Source organism: Euprymna scolopes, chromosome 11, assembly GCF_053919585.1.
Source record: "Euprymna scolopes isolate OS-2025 chromosome 11, ASM5391958v1, whole genome shotgun sequence".
Taxonomy (NCBI): domain Eukaryota; kingdom Metazoa; phylum Mollusca; class Cephalopoda; order Sepiida; family Sepiolidae; genus Euprymna; species Euprymna scolopes.
The window spans coordinates 100724087-100744404 of NC_136492.1; the positions used below are offsets into that span (position 1 = coordinate 100724087).

General features: G+C 32.0%; 1 protein-coding gene across 1 annotated transcript in view; it reads left to right on the forward strand.

Annotated features, from left to right (window-relative positions):
* LOC145287997 (monocarboxylate transporter 12-like) overlaps positions 1-15236 on the forward strand; it is a 71776-nt gene extending 56540 nt beyond the window's left edge. The window contains exons 3-5 of the mRNA XM_080135997.1: positions 1252-1522; positions 1614-1995; positions 12591-15236. Of these exons, the coding sequence (XP_079992123.1) occupies positions 1252-1522; positions 1614-1995; positions 12591-13273 (1336 nt within the window). The 3' untranslated portion in view covers positions 13274-15236. The remainder of the gene's footprint in view (positions 1-1251; positions 1523-1613; positions 1996-12590) is intronic.
* Positions 15237-20318: the final 5082 nt, after the last annotated feature.

The window sequence follows — 20318 nt, forward strand, 5'->3', positions numbered from 1 at the left end:
GTATGGCATGAGGGTCTCCTCAGGAAAATTAAATTATACGGTATCACTGGTAGAATACTTAGCATAATTAAATCATTCTTAGATAAGAGAAAAATCCAGGTTGTCCTCGACGGTCGAACATCTAAACAGTGTGATATAAATGCGGGAGTGCCCCAGGGGTCTATTCTTCGACCTCTATTGTTCCTGATATTTATTAATGACCTCCCCGACAAAACTGCCTCTGAGATGGGTATATATGCTGATGACACTACACTCTATAACAGGCATGACAGGAAAACAAATTAACACATATCTAAAGAAATGGCAAAAACACTAGAGGATGACCTCCAATCTGTAGTGGAATGGGGACATAAATGGATGGTCACATTCAATGCTGCCAAGACTAAACTGGTTTCCTTCAATAACTACAAGAAACCTTCTCTGCCACCAATAGCAATGGCCAGTGACTCCCTGTCTGAGAGTACATCTTTCAAACTGTTTGGCCTAACGTTCACAGGAAACATGAGCTGGAACAATTATATTGAAAACATTGCCAGGGCCGCTGCAAAAAAGGTAGGCTCTCTCTACCGTGCTAGAAAACTACTGACACCTGAAAGTATCCTGTATCTCTATAAGGCCACCATTCGCCCATGTATGGAGTATTGTTGTCACATCTGGGCTAGTGCGTCTACTACTAGTCTCTCGCTCCTAGACAACGTTCAAAAAAGAGTCGCCAATCTGATAGGCTCTGAACTGGCATCTAAGCTTCAGCCTCTGTCCCATCTACGAAACGTTGCATCCCTCTGCTTGTTCTACAAGTATTTTAATGGTGAATGCTCTGACGAACTGCAGACACTTGTGCCCCCACGACACAGACACCCTCGACAAACCCGACAGGCAGCTAAATCCCACCCCCACACAGTAGAGATCCCTAGATGTAAAAGATCTTTCTACTCCAGTTGTTTCTTCCCCAGAACCGCTAGACTCTGAAATTCCATTCCAGGATCCTGCTTCCCTAACTGTACTGACATGCAGAAGTTCAAGTGCAACGTAAACCGACATCTTGCTGCCCAAATCCCTACATAGTGCCCCAGTAGTTGCTGACCCTGATAGTAGCCCCCTATACCAAAGTGGCAATGTGCCTTGTTTGGGGTGAAAATGTAATAAAAAAAAAAAATAAAAAAACCCAGATCTCTCTCTTTTTAAGAAAGCAAATCTTTAAAACTATGAAGAAAAAGTTTTATTAAAACTATTTTTTCTTGTTGTTTTCAGTCAGTTAACGTGGTCAAAAGCTTTACAGTGTATTGCTGGGATGCAGATTTTAACAATATTTGCTGGATTTTTGTACCGTTCGGCTTCTTTGTATCATCCTCGACGAAAGATGCTTTTACACATTAAAAACCAAATGAAATCAAGGCGAGACCGTGAAGCTCAGAAACCAGCTTATTTTGACTTTCGTGCTCTACGTATGCATGCCTTGTTAATGCTGCTTCTAATTATAGCCATTATAGGACTTGGTATACACGTCCCTTTCATTTTACTTGTAAGTATAATTCATACATTTGATACTGTACTCTTTCTAAGTTCATTTTAAAATTGTTTAGAATCTTAAAAATCTCCTTTTCTCATTTCAGCTACACACGGCATCCCAACATAATGTGGCGTCTGACAAACTTTTACTGCTGAACATTTACTTATGCACGGGTTTTGTGGCTGGATGTTTTGCATTTGGATATGTAATCATTCGTCAGAGTAAAGAATGTTTGATCTCAAGGCGTCACCTTTGTCAGACTGCTGCTATGTCAGGAGGTCTTATTACAGTTTTGTTACTGTTAGCAGATAATCTCACTGCTCATGCCTTGTATGCGTGGGGTTATGGTATAGCCTGTGGAGGCTACTATTATAGTTTAAAACTCTACTTATTTCAGCTTGTCACAGTAAAAATTATGGAACGAGCTTGGAGTTTTGTGTGCGCTGCTCAATCGATATCAACTTTGGCAGGAACTCTCACGGCTAGTAAGTATAATATATGTACATACATTGATTTATCACTATAAATACTGTAACCAAATCAGGCTGTCATGTAAATCAGTTTAATTAAAGAAAAACATATAATATTTATTGAAAAATATAATTCAAACATGCAATAAAAAAGTTAAAAAATGTTCATACGAAAAGATTCTTTCAAGTTTATTTGTTAGTTACACGTAGGAATTTTTATACAAGCATAAACCTGATTTTAAGCAAATATTTTTACAAGTTTAACAGTGTAACAGCTAAACATAAAAAGAGAACATAAAGCAAAATTAATCCAGATAGCGCATATATTTGTGAACACTTATTTATATTGCCATTAGGTTTGCTTATAGAATTCAACAGCGATTTGTTTGTGTGGAGAAAGCACTCTGTAGGGCTTTTAGTAGATACAAAGTTAATACCAAATTTTCTACCATCCATTTTGGGGATTTCTCTTGATTAGTTTTTAATTTCTTAATTCTATTATGTTTTTATCAATGGTATGCATTAATTTCTTAATTCTATTATATTATCAATGGTATACATTCATTTAAATATTTAAAATTATAAATATTTATTTATTACATTCTTTTCAGATGTCTAAAAAATCTAAATTGTTTGTTTAGTTTGTATTTGTGTAAACCAACCTACCAAAATATTTAACAACTTAATACAAATCTATAAATGATAGATTTTTTATCATTTATAAATTTTATATTTTAAAATATATAAACTCAACACCTATGATTTTCATGAATAGCTGACAAGGTGGATAAGTTCCTTGGTGACTGTACATACAAAGTTCAGATAATTGTCATCTGAGATAGATGCTTACAGTGGTGTTCCTTAAGGGTTCTATTCTCTTTCTATTTTATATCAACAACATGCTGAAATTACAGGGTGGAACGATAAATTTGTTGCCTTAAAAAAAACAACACTACAGCTTTATTTTAAAACATTTATTGAAAAAATCAATTCAGATAACTTGATTATGTAGTAGAGCTGATGTCTATTCAATATAGCTATCTTCAACTTTAATCACAGCCTTGATATGAGTACAGAACTGGGAGCGTGCCTTTTCCACAAGCACATGTGGAAGCTCAGCGAATACTCGGCAAATGGCAGCAATCAGGCTGACTTTGGTGTTGTAGGAGGTCATGTTCTGACGTATGACCAAACAAAGTAGTCCAGCGGGTTCAGGTCGGGGGAGGAGGTGGGGGGGGGGAGTCAGTGAGAAAAAGGTACAAAGTCATAGCACTCCTTCTGAATCCAAGCCTGGGTTTCTTTGGACTTGTGGGCCGGCTCCGAGTCCTGCTGCCACACTCAGGGTCTGCCAGCAGCCCCCTGATTGCACCAGGGGATCACCACACTCTTCAGCACATCCAGGTCCACTCAAGCCAACTTTGAAGATGTGGAGTGGCATGATGTGGCCCTTACTTGAAACCACACCAAAGGCCATAACCGTGGCTGGAAACTTCATTAAGCTGTGCCCTCAAGTATTGAATTGTCCAAATTTGCATTTTGAGGGTGCTGGCAATGGTCCTGTTGTCATAATTTTGATCACTAAAGAGCATGTTGTTGTACAACAGCGCATTTCCAATCTCGTTCATTGAACATTGTGTCACTTTCAGACATGATAGAAGGCTCCTATCGCTCTTGGGATTTGTACACAACTGGCCAATTAGTAGATGGTCTGCAACAAAAAAAGAAAACCGATCTTCATCAAACGGAAATGGAATTATGTCATCTTTTCTAGGGTGACAATTTTATCATTCCACCCTGTGATTAATGAAAACGTGCTCCTATTTTCAAATGACAGCAGATTGTAGAAGCCAGGTCTTTATTTACCCCTCTTTCTCTCAAATCCACTTTCACCACTTCCTCCTGCCAATTGACCCTGTTATCTCAACTGTTCTGCACCTACTAACCCAATGACTCTCATCCATTCTTTCAATGTGTCCATATCAATGGAGTCTACTTTTCTTCTCCATAAACTATCCAGGTTTAATCTTTCTCTGAGGTCATCAGATTTAACTGTATCTTAAAGACTAACATTATATATCCATTATATCATTCTCATATCATTTTTCTCCATGCAAAACATATCATCAGCCCTTGTTGGTCAAGATTCACTTCCATATATTATCATACTATGCAGACATAGATTTTTCCTTGGTCAACAGTGACATTGTTCTGCTGGTTAGTAATGCTATATAGCAGTATGTATATAGATGTGTTCTAAATTATAATCTGTTATATAGCCATCTATATAATGAGTGTATATATAACATACTCATATAGTGCTGTCTCTGTGATGTATGCATGTGTATTTAGACTATATTGTCTAATATCTTTGTGATGTATATGTGAGTAAGCCATGTTTAGTTTCAAAACAGTTTCCGATGGTTAGTTGTTCTACACAAATCCTGGAGGTGACTGGTTCGCAGTAGACAGAATAGTTTTCGATGGTTAGTTGTTCTACACAAGTCCTGAAGGTGACTGGTTCTCAGTAAGCAGTTCTCGAGTTGGGATCCACAGAGCAAAAGATTCTTCCGGTGTTGACATGAAGAAAACATATGCGAAGTTATCACAGAAAAGGTTTAATATTTATGGAGCAATTCTGGTTTCTGATTGGTTGGTAGCAGAACGTGAATTAATTCGATTTGTCAGTTCCTAGCAGCATCATTTATAAATAGCATCTCCTGACTGTACAGGATCATACCCCATTATAGGGCAAAAATATTGCACCCCCCTCTATTTTTTATAATGGGGAAGTCTCTAAATATATATAAATAAATCTATATATATAAAAGCGAAAATGTATGTATGTATGTATGTGTGTATGTTTGTGTGTCTGCTAAAAACTTTCGACAGACACGATGAAAATTCACAAACTCGGTATCATATCGAAGCCCTATCCTTCGCTCAAAAAATATTGAAAAATTGGCCAAAAACATTAATTTTTTTCACTCTGAAATCGACAATTTTCGACAAAGGGTGGTCAACAAAAATGGTCTTCTCGTGACGACGAGCGGTTCTACGCATGCGCCAGATGACGTCATGACCTGATTTACTTTAAATAGTTGAAAAACTGAACAAATTTCATGTACGTCGTGTTAGGTCAGTCGATTAGCGACTTGGTTCATAATCTAAACATTTTGGGTTCGAATCGTGGTGTGAGATGTCTTTCTTTTTTTTTCGATTTTTTAAATTTAAATATTGAACCAGTGTTATTTAAGCCATTTTTCACGTAATGTTCGTTTTTCTGTTTTTGTTTTTACTTCGCTTATCCACCCCCGACCACACACCCAAAAATACCCGAGTACCCACCGATTTTTTAAATTTTAATATCAAAACAGGCTTATTTAAGCCATTTTTCACGTGTTCGTTTTTCTGTTTTCATCGTTCGTTTGCCTTACGTTAGTTTTTTTTGTGTTTTTTTTCCCGCTTAAGGTTTAACGTTGTTTTCTTTTTTTACTTCGCTTATAACAAACAAACCTGGTCATTGATGTCGTCGTCGTTGTAACGCTTGACAACTTCTGGGCGCGCACCTGTCAATTTGGTTCTTACTTAAATAAATTCAAACATCTTTCACTAACTCATTCTGGCTGGCCGATTTTATTTTCAAACTTCGCCTCAGGGCTTCGGGTTCGATCCTAACCCACGGGTTCTTTTTTATTTAACACCACACACACCTACAAACACCTGGGCAAAGTCAGGTATCCCTGCTAGTATACATATAAATAAATATACATGCAATATGTACCCGTTAAAAAGAGAGTTTTTTTGTTTGTTTTTTTGTTTTGTTTTTTTTGTTAATTAAAACAATGCAAAAAAAAAAAAGAGTAGGACATTTTTGATAAATAAGGAAGAAAACTAATGTGCATAAAAAGTAAAAGTCAATTGTAATTTATGAGTGCCTTAAAATAAGTATGCAAAAAGTATTTGTCAAGAGAAAATTTACAAAGATGTTTTCAAAAAGTGATGCAAAAATTATTTGTCAAAAAGAAAATTCACAAAGAAAATGTTTTCAAAAAGGGATTTTTTTAAAAAATTTCAATAAAAGTATTAGTTACCCATTAGTAGGTTAAAGTGTTATTACAAACAAAATGAATGCAGTTTAACGTCTTGCCCAGGACATTTTTTTTTGTCAATATATAGAAATTTATATACATACAGGCCCATGAAAAATTATTCAATAAATCCTCCGACAAGTTTTGAAGCAAAACTCTTTAACTTTATTCTTGTTGCGGGTTTCGTGAATACATCAGCGATATTTTGTTCTGATGATATGTAATTCAAAATAATGGATTCTTTTTCACCTCGTTTTTTATGAAATAATATTTTATATCTATATGCTTAGATCTTTTGTGGATTATTGTGTTCTGTGCTAAGACTATACTAGCTTGATTATCACAATTAATTACTATGAGGCTTTTAGTTTTAGTTAATTCTGGCTCTAAAATTGTCTTTAGGATATTTTTAAGGTAGAGTGCTTCCTGGGTCATGTGTGTGATCGTGATAAATTCTGCTTCACATGTAGAGAGAGATACAATCTGTTGCTTTTTAGATTTCCATGAAATAATAGGCCCATTTTCTGAGAGTCTGAAACAATATCCAGATATACTTTTTCGATCCTCGTCGTTTCCCCAATCTGAATCTGAAAATCCTTCTAATTTTAGGGGATTTCTTGATTTTCTAAATACTAACTTCTGTTCTTTAGTTCCTTTTAAATAACAAAGGACTTGTTTAGCTCTGTTTAAATCCTTCACTGTTGGTCTTGATAATTTTTGTGATAGTTTTGTTACTGTATAGCATATATCAGGTCTCATCGCAGTCATTAAATATATAAGACTTCCTATGATTTCTCAGTATAATTTATCCTCTATTATTTCGGATTCTGTGTGTATATTTTTATTAATATTATTTTTGACCAGTGTAGAGCATTTCTTGCACTCTCCCATTCCAAATTTAATAATAAGTCCTTTCTTTTGAGTAAATTCTATCCTCAAAAAACAGGGTATTTTGCCAATATCGGTCATTTTGAATCTTTTATTTAATTTGTTCTTAACATCGGTCGACATTATGTCACAATTTAATGTGATTAAAATATCATCAACCTATAAAACCAAAATCAGTAGTTATTGTCTTTGTGTTGGGTATATAAACAGGGGTCTGCTGGGCATTGTTTAAATTGTTGTTTAATCATATAATCATAAAATACTGTATTCCAACACTGAGCACTCTGCTTTAGACCGTGCATGCTATTTTTATTTTTCATTATAAATCTCTCTGGAGGGGTAATATAAATTTCACAGTCTATTGGGGCATTCAAATAAGCATTTTTTACGTCCATTTGATGGATGTCATATTGCGATGCAATTTGCAATGAAATTCTGATTGTCATTAGGTTTGTGGTCGGTGAAAACATAGAAAAATATTCTATACTGTAAATCTGAGAGTATCCTTTAGCAACAAATCTAGCTTTGTACTGTTCAACGCCTGATGCTGTAGTCTTTTTTCTAAAGACCCATCTTTTAGAAATGACATGTTTATCTTTTGGGAGAGGTACTACCGTATAGGTATTATTTTCGGTCAAAGCACCTATTTCATTTTTCATTGCTAATTTCCATTGATCACAATGTTCTGAATTAATTGTTTCATTAAAGCTTTTTGGTATATTTTCCATGGAATAGCAATAGTCGATTTGATAATCTTTCATATTGCCGACCACAAAAAAATCGACCTGTTTTCTATTTCTTTTGGGGTATCTTTCAAATTTATCCTCCTCCTCCTCCTCCTCCTCCTCCTCCTCATCATCATCATCATCATCATCATCATCATCATCATCATCATCATCATCATCATTTGTTTTAATAATTTGAGGAAATATAATTTCATCCTCTTCATATGACGGGGTTTCGTCTTTAAAATTAAACGTATCTGTGAATTTTACACATCAGATACTTTTAATTTTATTTTTCTCTGGAAAAATACTAAATTGGCTGAACTGTTTTTATCATATCCAACAAATATACCTCTATCAATTTTAATATTTAATTTACTCTTTTTATCTATATATGAGTAGATATCTTGCCATTTCAAAAAGTGTCTGCCATGCTCTTTTCGCAGTTCCGTTTTGGTGTAGCTATTTAGGGGACGATTTTTCATGCTTGATACGATGGTAAATTAGTAAAAGTTCAAAGTCTTTATTAGTGAATTCCATACCGTTGTCAGAGTGAATACATTTTACTTCACAGTAGGGAGCTATGTCGGCTAAATATTTTTTAGTTGCTAGCAGGGTATCAGAATTGTTCTTTAAAAAGTAAACCATTATTAAACCTGAATATCCATCTACAAAATTCAACACATATCTATAATGTTCTCTGGCCATCAATTCCATGGGGCCGTTCAAGTCCCAATGCACCAGTGATAGGATTTTCGTGGCCTTCTTGTCTGGTATCTTGTATTTATAATTTGTCATTTTTCCCTGCATACAAACGTTGCGGTTAAAGTTTTTTGATGTTTTTATTTTCATTCAATCAACTACAGTCCGCAAATTTTTGATATCAGGAATATTGCAGTGCCCAAGAATTTTATACCATATCTGTAAATCATGGCAGGTGGTTTTTGATGGGACTACGCTATTTAAATAATATAGTCTTCCATTTTCTTTAATGTCGAATATAGTTCCATTCGGGTACACTGGTTCTGATTTATTGAGGCTAAAGTTTATATTTGTACCTTATTTAATGGCAGCTTGTACAAAAAATATATTTTGTTTAAATTTCAGGTTTAGAAGAGTGTTTTCTAGAATACAAAAACACAGTTCACCTTTATTGTTCCTTAGCGAGATTTTAGCATCACCTCTTTTCAAAACGATATCATTTACTATATTGCCGTCAGCAAGTTTTACAAAATGATTTTGAGGCTTAAAGTTGGGATCAAAATTGATAAAATGAGATTCCTTTGTAATCACATGTGCCGTTGCACCACAATCGACAAGAAAATTATTGTTGTTTGTTGAAGCGTTAAACGTACATAAAAATAAAAATGTATGTTCGCTAACGGAGCTCTCCACATTTTTAATAGAGTCATCCTTTAAAGTCCTGTATCTACATTGGAACCTCTTGTGATTAGGTCGGCCACAATTATAGCAAATAATTTTTGTACTTTTCTTAGAAGAAAAATTTGTTTTGGCAAAGTTACAGTTTTTATTCCCAGCATGGGTATAATTTAATTTTGGTGTTTTTATGTGTGCATTTTTAAATGTCATGATATTTGTAGATTCGTTTTTTTCTGTGATCATTTTTTCAGTTTCCTTGTAACTTCTGAGTGCCACATTGAATTGACTAAAAGTCATGGATTTTTCTTTTTGGGTTATCACGGTGGTAAATGGCTTGAAATCACTTGGTAATCCCTTAAGGACTATGGAAATTAACAGACTGTTGCTAATAACTTCACCAGACATTTTTAAAGAATTTGCAGTGATTTAAGCACTTATAATATAATCTGTAATGGTTTCAGCTTCCATTTGTTTTAGAGAGGTCAGTTCAGTATATAAAGAAGTAATTTTGGGGTTTCCTTTCGATAAATAATGCTCTCTCAATATATTCAATGCTTTGCAGCCATCGTCCAGGGCTTCTCTCATTACCAGTGATAGACTTTGGTCATCTAAGCACTGTATTAATTCCGAAAAGACAGTTGCGTTTTTTTTCAATGAAGTCAAGGCTGTTTCTGTTTTCAGATTGTGTTTGAAGTACTTTGTGTAGCTTTTGAATTCGTAGATATCCTAAAAATTTCAACTGCCACAATTTGAATTTTGATTCAGATCCATCGAAATAAAAACGCATGCTGGGCTCATAATCTCTAGAAGTGTAAGCCATGTTTAGTTTCAGAACAGTTTCCAATGGTTCGTTGTTCTACACAAGTCCTGGAGGTGACTGGTTCGCAGTAGACAGAACAGTTTCCGATGGTTAGTTGTTCTACACAACTCCTGGAGGTGACTGGTTCGCAGTAGACAGAACAGTTTCCGATGGTTAGTTGTTCTACACAAGTCCTGGAGGTGACTGGTTCGCAGTAGACAGTTCTAGAGTTGGGATCCACAGAGCAAAACATTCTTCCGGTGTTGACATGAAGAAAACATATGCAAAGTTACCACAGAAAAGTTTAATTTTTATGGAGCAATTCTGGTTTCTGATTGGTTGGTAGCAGAACGCGAATTAATCGATTCGTCAGTTCCTAGCAGCATCATTTATAAATAGAATCTCCCGACTGTGTGAAATCATACCCATTAAAAAAAATATTGCAACACATGTGTTTATAGCTAGTAGTCGCCGGGGCAAAAGAGGAAGAAAGGACAAAGTCTTCAGTGTACTAATGTATTGGTGTGCATGACTATGAGTTGTATCGACGAGAGTAATCCTGTAGAATGATAAATAAAGTTCGGGTGGGTACTGCACGTGGAAATAAATGGTATGTTGAAGAGAGCCATAGCTAGCTCATAGTACTCACGTTCTGCCTGGGGCTGAAGCCCCAGGCGATGTCTGCTTCTGGGCAGAACACAAAGAGGATTAAAGGTTCGTGATTTCGCCTTTTATATACTCGTTCTTGTGATTGGACAAGCCAGGGAGAAATGGATTTCAAATCTCGAAGTTGTGAGAAGTAGTTTCTGCTTGTTTGTAGCAGCTGCTACGCATTCAATTTTTAAATAATTTTGAAGAATTGTAAACTATCTGGCACAAGGAATCTTCTAAAATAAATTACATTTTTAGATTTATTCTAAGCTTTATTTTGATATTTTTTTACTCCTGGAGCCTGTGGAAATTCCATGATGCTTTCTACACCAACCAGTTTACTGTTGTTGATGATGATGATGATGATGATGATGATGATGATGATGATGATGATGATGATGATGACAACAACATATTTTAAGAAAAAGATAATTCTTTCAGCTTAAATAAAAATAATTGTCATTCTCATAAAACATATATGTATCGTATACATTTATTTGAAATTGTGGCAATTAAATTCCATTTAGAACAATAAATATTCTCTGACTTATCACTTAAATATTCTTACAATCAATAAAAAGAATGTCACTTTTGAGACAACATATTTGATTTTGGATCAATTTATTTAAAAATGGGTAAAGTCAGAATTTTTTTTACTTTACTGACATCAACTTAATCGTCAATCAATATCTTTGCTGATCAGATGATCTCATTTTTTAAATATGTGTGAAAGGTGATAATACAAATATGAAATCTCTTGGTATATTATATTGTATTCTATTGTCATAATTTGTTGTTGAGTCAATCTGGTGTGATAAAATATTAAATAATAAGAAAAAAAGTTTTTCATAACTTGCAAATGTGTTGTTTTTTAATATATGTTTAATATATGTTTTTTTTTAATATATATATGCTATACATTCTTAAGTATACAGCATTTGCATGAATTGTTTTGTTTTTTTTTAGACATAATTGTCTTTCAGAATTTCACATTGCCAGTAATTCTTTTCAATACTTCCAATTCAATATTATAAAAATAAACGCATGAGTATATAAAGATTGAGCGTTCTTAGAACAAGTAGTTTTTAGAATTTTAAGATAAGGATCGATAATTTGTATTTATTTGGGTTACTCAAACTACTTGAATGTTATTTTCACAATGTTTCAATCGATGTAGCTTCAGATTAGTGGCATAGCAACTATTTTTGCCACCTGGGGCGGTTATAAGAGTAGTTTGCTCTCATTCTGTCAGCAATGATTGGGTAGAAATCTTAAATAATTCATAATTTTAGTCTTAGTACCACCCACACTGAGGAGTGAACCTTCAACGTCACTTAAAACTGATGTTATTCTCACATGTAAACTGACCTTCTTCAGGTGCATCTTGTCAAACTCAAGAATCTGTACAGCATTTTGAACAAAACCCTTTATTTAATCTATGAGAGTATCTTGCTCTGGTTCCATCATCCATGAGCAGGTAAAAGTTTTAAGTAATTGATAGTTGTATTCTTTTTATCGCCTGCACTGAGGATTGAATCTTCAACCTGCATAACATCTGCAAGAATCTGTGGCATAATGAATTTTTATCCATCATGCCACATCCCGATACATCCTATGATAGTGAGTTTAGCACTTATAGTGTAACAGATGCAAATGCTTAGATACTAAGAATACAATTACGAATTACTTAAGAAATAAAAGCAAACTACACCTGTGAACTAAATAAAGGATTCCATTTGAAATGACATACAGATTCTTGAGTTTGACAAGATGTACCTGAAGAAGGTCATAGGTTATATCAAGCAAAATGTAAAAATAACGCTCAATATGAGAACAGTAATCCAAATAGCACAACAATAATGTTTTAAAATGTAAAAATAACGCTCAATATGAGAACAGTAATCCAAATAATCCAAATAATCCAAATAATCCAAATAATCCAAATAGCACAACAATAATGTTTTAAAATGATTTCAAATTACAATTTTTTATTTTGTTGTGAAGATGAAATCATCAAAAAGTATTTTTTTTTTTTTTTAATTGTCACTCTCTCTCTCTCTCTCTCTCTCTCTTTTACAGTGTATCTAAATGATATGTATGAGAATACATCGGCTGGTTATGTTTTTGCTGGATGCACTATGATTGTCGGAGGTCTGGGTATGTTTTTTATGCCAACATTTGAACGTCATCCTAGTAATCAAGAAGTGATTGATAGTTATTCTAGTGCCATCTGTCAAAATGTATCTGAAGCTGTGGCTCTACTCGACATTGACGTAGCAGACTGCATTGTGGACAAACCAATGGAGAACATACAATATGTCGTATGTCCAGTTCATCTAAAATCATCAGACAATAAAACGCAGCTTCAATGTTTGATTCAACAAAAAAATAAACAAAAACAAATAATTTTATCAAAAATAAATGAAGAAAAGGACAATTTTCATTTGAAGCAATTATCACCAGTATCTGCCATTACTAAAATATCAGAATTTTTAAATAGTCGGAAAGACTCCTCCAAAAAAGATACTGTTGGGATTTGTGGCGTTTTACAAGAGATTGGCTCTGATAGTATCATATCAAACCGCTCAGATCGTTCAAGCAAAGATCAGTCAAGACGAAGTAGTGAAAAACGGTTCCGTAGCAAAGGTTCTGATATTGGTAGAGATGATGGAAGTGATCCACCAAGTGTTGAGAAGGAATCAACCGCCACTGTTTCCTACGATAGTGATTTATATGTCAATTTGTGTGAAGCACAAGTTTAATTATTCTTACGAATACACACTTGCAGCGATCAACATTTTAGGTACTTCATTTATTTTTGTAGCATTTTTCCGGAAAATATGAAAATATGAATGAAAACTGAATTTGATAAATTTAAATAAACAAAAATTGCTGATATTATAATTATAAAAACATCAACTTATTTTCATAAATTTTTCCAGAAAAAAATTTGATTAAAGCTTACGTTTTTGTTTTAAGAAATTTTCTTCTTACATATGAAAGAAAAGAAAAAGAAACAAATTATCAGCTTCATTTTTATGAATGAAGTCTAAAGAAAGGGGATATTTGTATTTTATGAAGTTTCAAAGACCATCAACCATAAAATAATACCTTTAATGTGGTAGAAACTACTTTCATGTGAGGGCATGTGTGACATCATTTAAACTTGGAAACAAGTTCACACATGGAATGCAAATGAGTATTCAGTCACATTTATCCATACACACTTCACATTTCTAACCTCAAATGAAAAAGATGAACTTCAAATGAAAAAAAGCTCGGTTTCAAATTAAAACAAGATCAACTTCAAATAAAAAAAATGTATTTAAAATATTATTATCAAAAGTATTAATTTATAAACAAACGAACACTCATGAATGGATAATTAATGCTCAACGAGTTTAGACATTCTCTCATTTTGTACATCATGTGCCAAGGTTGGATTTTAATGTTTCTACATGTTTAGTCGTAGTAGTCGAGTAACTGTGAACATTGTTTCATTGTGTGCTTCTTCAAGGTAGCACAATATGTACTCTGAGCAATTCCAGCTAATGCTGCAGATATCATAGTCTTGAATGTTTCTGCGATTTGGCATTTTAAAGCAACATTCACAACATTCCAGCATTTTGTGTTTGTGCCTTGTAGTGAGTATTGTGGATAATAGTACTCTTCTTGGATTACTTCTTCAACTTAGTGTCATAGACAATAACTAATTTCACCACTTCATCTGAAACAGTTTTAAAAATCCGTTTGTCTCTCTCAGTAGACAGACTAGACAAGTTTGATTGCTTCTATCACGTGAACGTTAGTGCCTCTGGATAAAACTACTTATCTGATCACGTGCTTGAATCTTCTATATCAATGTCGTAAAAATATATTACAACTCTTTTCATTGATATAAATAAATCATTTTCTTTCTGCAGTTGATCTCATGATCAAATGTACATAAGATACTTCATTTGGTTGCTTAGTTCTGGAATACCTTTCTCACATATCTGCATTGTCTTTTTAGTTTTGTGTGGATTCAGGTAGGAAAGACGTTTAACTACTCCCTAACAGTAAATTTCTCCTTAACCATTCCAACATTCATCCTATGTGGTAAGGTGGAACAAGCTACCGTCATTTGGTAGCACTTGATCCAACCATATTTCTATTACTATGGCACTAGCAATAGTCATCTCTTTCCAGTCTTCAGTATTTCTAGCAGCAACTACTATTCTATTATTATCAGGAAAGCACCTGTAATTGCTCTTTTTCAATCATTTTTTTTCCCTTTTTTCACTCTTCAATATTAGTTCATTGTCAATTACTTATAATTATGAACAATATATTCACAATTCCAATGCTTAGTAAGTTAACTACAAACTCGCTACACATCTGATCGAGCATTTAAAAAAAGCATTGGTATTAGATCAAAAAATTACATTGGTCAGTCAAAGCGATTATTAACTTTTTAGAGAAAAGTAACTTTAACTTCTGTTTTTCTTCTGAATTTGAAGTTGAGCTTTGAAATTTGAAAATATGCTTTTTAATTTCAAGTCCATTTTTTTTTTAATTTGAGGCAGAGAAGAGGAAGAGCTATGCACATATTTGATGTTTTTGAACTGTTTATGTGAACAGTACCATCTGGAAGGTAGTGTTCTTACAAATGTAATACTTGAAAAGAAGGGATAACAAAAAGGAATCTGCAGTGTCAAATCTAATAAATATTTGGTTGATACAATATATCCACCTAACCTGATTATTTAAAATCCATTATTTATTTAACTTATATACTAGGTGGATGCAAAAGTCTGGACTCATAGATAAGCTACTATAGAGGTTCTGTTTATTGCTAACATGATTTTAATCATATAAGTAGATCATTTATAATTTTATTTATTGCCTCCCTAGAAAACATGGTAATTCTGCAAGATATGTGGTTTCAGCAGTATTAAAACTTCATCATATTTTGTCAATGATATGCTCAGATATTTGGATAATAATTTTGATTGTATATCAAAAATCTTAAGCTTAAAATCGATCAACATATTTAGGAGAAGCCATCAAAACCTCTGCATCTGAGTTCTTTGAATTTTTTATTCTAGGGACATCTTAAATCAGTGTTTTATGCTTACAAATTAAGAAATTTACAAATGCTAGAACACAGCATAATACAATAACTTAAAAAACATAAGACGGAATATCTATGCTCGAAAATGTGCAAAAAGCATCTGACTCCTGAGTAAGAAAAATGTGAATATCAATTTGAACGCTTGTTAATTGTATATTTTTATATTGTAAATTATTTATTGGTCCAGACTTTTGCACCACCCTATGTGTGTGTGTGTGTGTGTGTGTGTGTGTAGTGAATAAATGACAAAAGACTATATTCCAAAGTTCATGATGTTGACTATCTTATAATATTTATTCCTTCAATTCAGTTGACATTTACAATTCTTGACATATATATATATATATATATATATATATATATATATATATATATATATATATAGTGTAACCCGGATATAAGAGACACGCAAGAAAACCGGATATAAGAGAGATTTTCTATGGTCCCAAATTAGAGCCTGTGTTAATAGTTAATGTACAGTGTTACCCCGGATATAAGTGTAACCTGGATATAAGAGAGCTGTCTGTGAGGCAGACTATGAAGTCTCTTATATCCGGGTTACACTGTCTGTGTATGTTTTATATATATATATATATATATATATATATATATATATATATATATATATATATATATCACATGGTCCTAATGGTTTAGTGACCGACCAGAAAAATCTTAAAGCTTAAAACTGATTCCTTGCTCTCAGTTACTTCCCTGATCAGCAAATTTAGGAAATGCTGGAAGTGAAGAAAAACTCAAACTTCCTCTTTATTATTCTTTGATTATTTTAATCTTATTTTTAATTTTATTATATTAACACCTATCTTTAAATTTTTATTATTCAGTAAACAAGTACATATGCATGACAAGTATATTAAAAGTTTACAAATAATAAAAAAATAAAGGCAAATGGGAAGTTCATCCAATCATCCTAACCATTAATGATATTTTACTTCCACAATTATGAATAAAATCGTTGACAACCTATTATGCTGCCAAGTAATCATAATATTTACTTAATTTTATTCAGTTTCTATTAAAAAAAATAAACGTAATTTTACTATATTAAGCATTAAATATTACAGAATCATTTTCATTATTATGTATTTATGGACCAAAAAATAGTTTCAGTATTAAATAAGTATGTAAAAAAATATTGTAGACTATTTTTGTAAAACAATGTTGTAATGGAAAAAATATTTTCATTATTAAATAAGTATGTTAAAAAGTATTTAAAATTACTTTTGTAAAAATAATGTAAATAAATATTTTTTCATTGATTATTTATTTTTGTAAAAACAATATTATAAACTATTTCTATAAAAAAACTATTATACACTATATCTTTATTATTTGCAAACACATAAAATTACTAATAATGAAAATACAATTATAAATTTGCAGTGACAAAACATTTTCTCATTTTCTTATCTATTGTAATTTGTACAAACAGCTTGCATGGCATGTGCTGGCAGCTGATTGCTCTACGTACCAGACACCAGTAGATTCTTGGAGTCATCAGGAGAGAATGTGAACTGTTTCAAGGCCTTGCTCTCGATTGCTGATTTGCACACGGAACCCCATTAAAATACACGGATCAAGTAAAGAATAGATACCCCGTAGCAGACGCCGCCGCCTGGCGGTGCCAGGCGCACAATTCAACTAACACCGGTGATTCGACCTTGACATTGGCACAAGCACTCGGCGTCGGTTGTTTGTAAACATGCTCGAATATTCACCAGCAATTTTTTTTTTAATATATTTACAAACTTTTGAAGATAAACCTTAGAATAATAGTTATGTTTCGCGGATTTTTGTGCTAAAGATTGATTTTTATGTAAAGTGTTTTATAATTCTTTTTTTTGCTGTGTGTTTTTTAATACAATTCAGTATTTATTTAATTATTCTTTCTTTAAAACATTAACTTTGCCGACAATTAATATATTTTTTAAATAATATTTTTAAATATTGAATTTTGATTTAATCTCATGATACCATCACGTGATCAATTTATTAAATGACAAAAAAATCCAAAAGTCGAAGAAGCCAAAATTTTACGAGGTATTAAAAGAAATTAATATTTGGACCATTTTGTTTTAAATACTGTAACAAATGGATAAAACCATTTTCAAAGATGTTGTGTGTCCGTTGATTTCTAGAGACGATCTATCCATAATAGAATGCATGAAACAGCATTTCCTACTTGCAAATGAAATGAATTGTGAATTCTGTAATGCCCGTATGAATTGGACGAAACATTCAATGACATTGGATAAATATGTTTGGAAATGCCAAAATAAAATGTGTCAAAAGTATAAAAACAGAACATCTATACGATACAAGTCATTTTTTAAAAATTCTAAGTTATCCTTACAGACATGGATATTAGCAATGGAGTCAAAGAATAAGCCAAAAAAATGCCATGATGCAACTGAATATTTCGAAACCGACGGCCAATGACACATAGTCGAAAAAAGGAATAAAGAAACCTTATTACCCATAAAAAAAAAACAAAAAAAAACATTGTTTTACCAGGAACGCCCATTCATAGCGATGAATGGAAAGCATATAATACGATAGAGACTTATTTGGGATTTCCCCATTACAATGTAAACCATTCACAACATTTTGTGAACCCAAACAACCAAGTCCATACACAGACAACAGAAAGCTATTGGAATCGCCATAAACGATTTATTAAATCAATGCTCGGCTGTAGAAGATCTCACTTAGATTCCTATCTGAAGGAATTTATGTGGCATGAAAGAAATTCAGAAAATACATTTTTCAAATTGTGTGATATCATTTCTGTACAACATCCATTTATTTAAATGTATTTTGTTTAAATGTTGTTTCGTTACATTAAAAACTTGTATTTGATTTGCTTTTGTGGATAAGTAAACAAATAGGAAGTTTTTTTTAATAAAAATAAAAATAAAAAGATTTCTATCTTGTGATACTACATTTCATCTTTATAAAAATAAAAGTTATAAAAAGATATGTGAATAAAATAATATACTTTTTTTTATCTCGATTGTTTATACTAGTGATTTTATTATGCATAAAAAATTGCCTCGGCCTAAAAGGATTTCTCCTTCACAGACCACCGACATACATCGCACTGTAAATAAATATTGAATTGTATTAAAAACGCACAAAAAAGAAATGGCCAAAACCGTATAGAATGAACCTTTTTTTATAAGTTTTATTCAAACAGTCTTTATTTGAACTTAATGGACTGTTGTTTATTATTATTATTATTATTATTATTATTATTATTATTATTATTATTATTATTATTATTTATTAACTGTTTTATTCTTTTTATCAAACAAAAATAGAACTTTTATAATGAAATATATATTATTGACTGTTTTTCAAACATCGAAATTTTAAAATTAAAGTTTTATTTAAAACAAAAAAAAAAAAGACGAGGTGTTTTTTCTTTTCGAGATATTTTTTTTCACCATTTATTACTTTGAAATTTTATTCAACAATGAAATGATAAAAAAAAACAACTTTTCGTTAAATATATTTTTAAAAAAATATTATAAAATATCTATAAAGTCTATTTTTATGTCTGTAAAAGTTTGTTGAAAGTTCAAATAAAGTTTATAATTTAATTGAAAAAAAAAACAATCGTCTTTTTTTTTTTTAAAATAAAACTAACTTTAATTTAAAAATTTCGAAACAGTAAATAATATATATGTCATTATAAAAGTTCTATTTTTGTTTGATAAAAAGAATAAAATAGTTATTAAAAAGTTCTGTAAATATATTAAACACGCACTCAGAAAGACACCCATTTATTGAAATATCTTTTATTTTTAAAAAAATCTTGCTCGCGAATATTCGTAAAAATGTAATATTTAAAAATATTATTTTGAAAATATATTAATTGTCGCTGAAGTTAATGTTTTAAAGAATAAATATTGAATTGTCTTAAAAACGCACACAAAACACGGTACATAAAAATCAATCTTGGTCGCAAAAATCCAAAACAGAAAGAGACACCCGTTTATTTAAATATCTTTTATTTAAATACGTTCGTTTTGTTACTTATTTTAAAAAAATGTTTTGTAAACATATACTTTTTCTTTTAAATCTTCAAAGGTTTTGTAAATATATTTTTTAAAAAATGCTGGTGAATATTCGAGCATGTTTAAAAACAACCAACGCCATGTGCTTGTGCCAATGTCAAGGTCGAATCACCGGTGTTAGTTGAATTGTGCGCCTGGCACCGCCAGGCGGCGGCGTCTGCTACGGGGTATCTATTCTTTACTTGATCCAAATACACAAATTGCATATTTCAACTGTTTTTTTTTTTTTTTTTTTTTTTTTTTTAAATCTAATGCTTAACAGGAAGTCAGAAAAATTGGGTGAACTTCCCATTAGTCAAAATAAAATCATAAAAATATTATAAATAAAAAAAAATAAAGGTACTTCTGCAATGATGGAATATGTCTCATAAACAGAAAATAGTAAGAAACTTTTTATGACATACTTGTCAAGGAAAATAAATACTGTTCAGTAAAATTTATGTTTTTATAAAATAAATTCAATTTTTAGTAGTACATAGAAAATTGTTGCATCGTTATCAAAATCAATTTCGTCATTGCTTAACTCCCCTTGATGCACCTCCTTAGAGATTTAAAATGGAGTCAATGTTATAATAATGGCAATGATTTTCCACA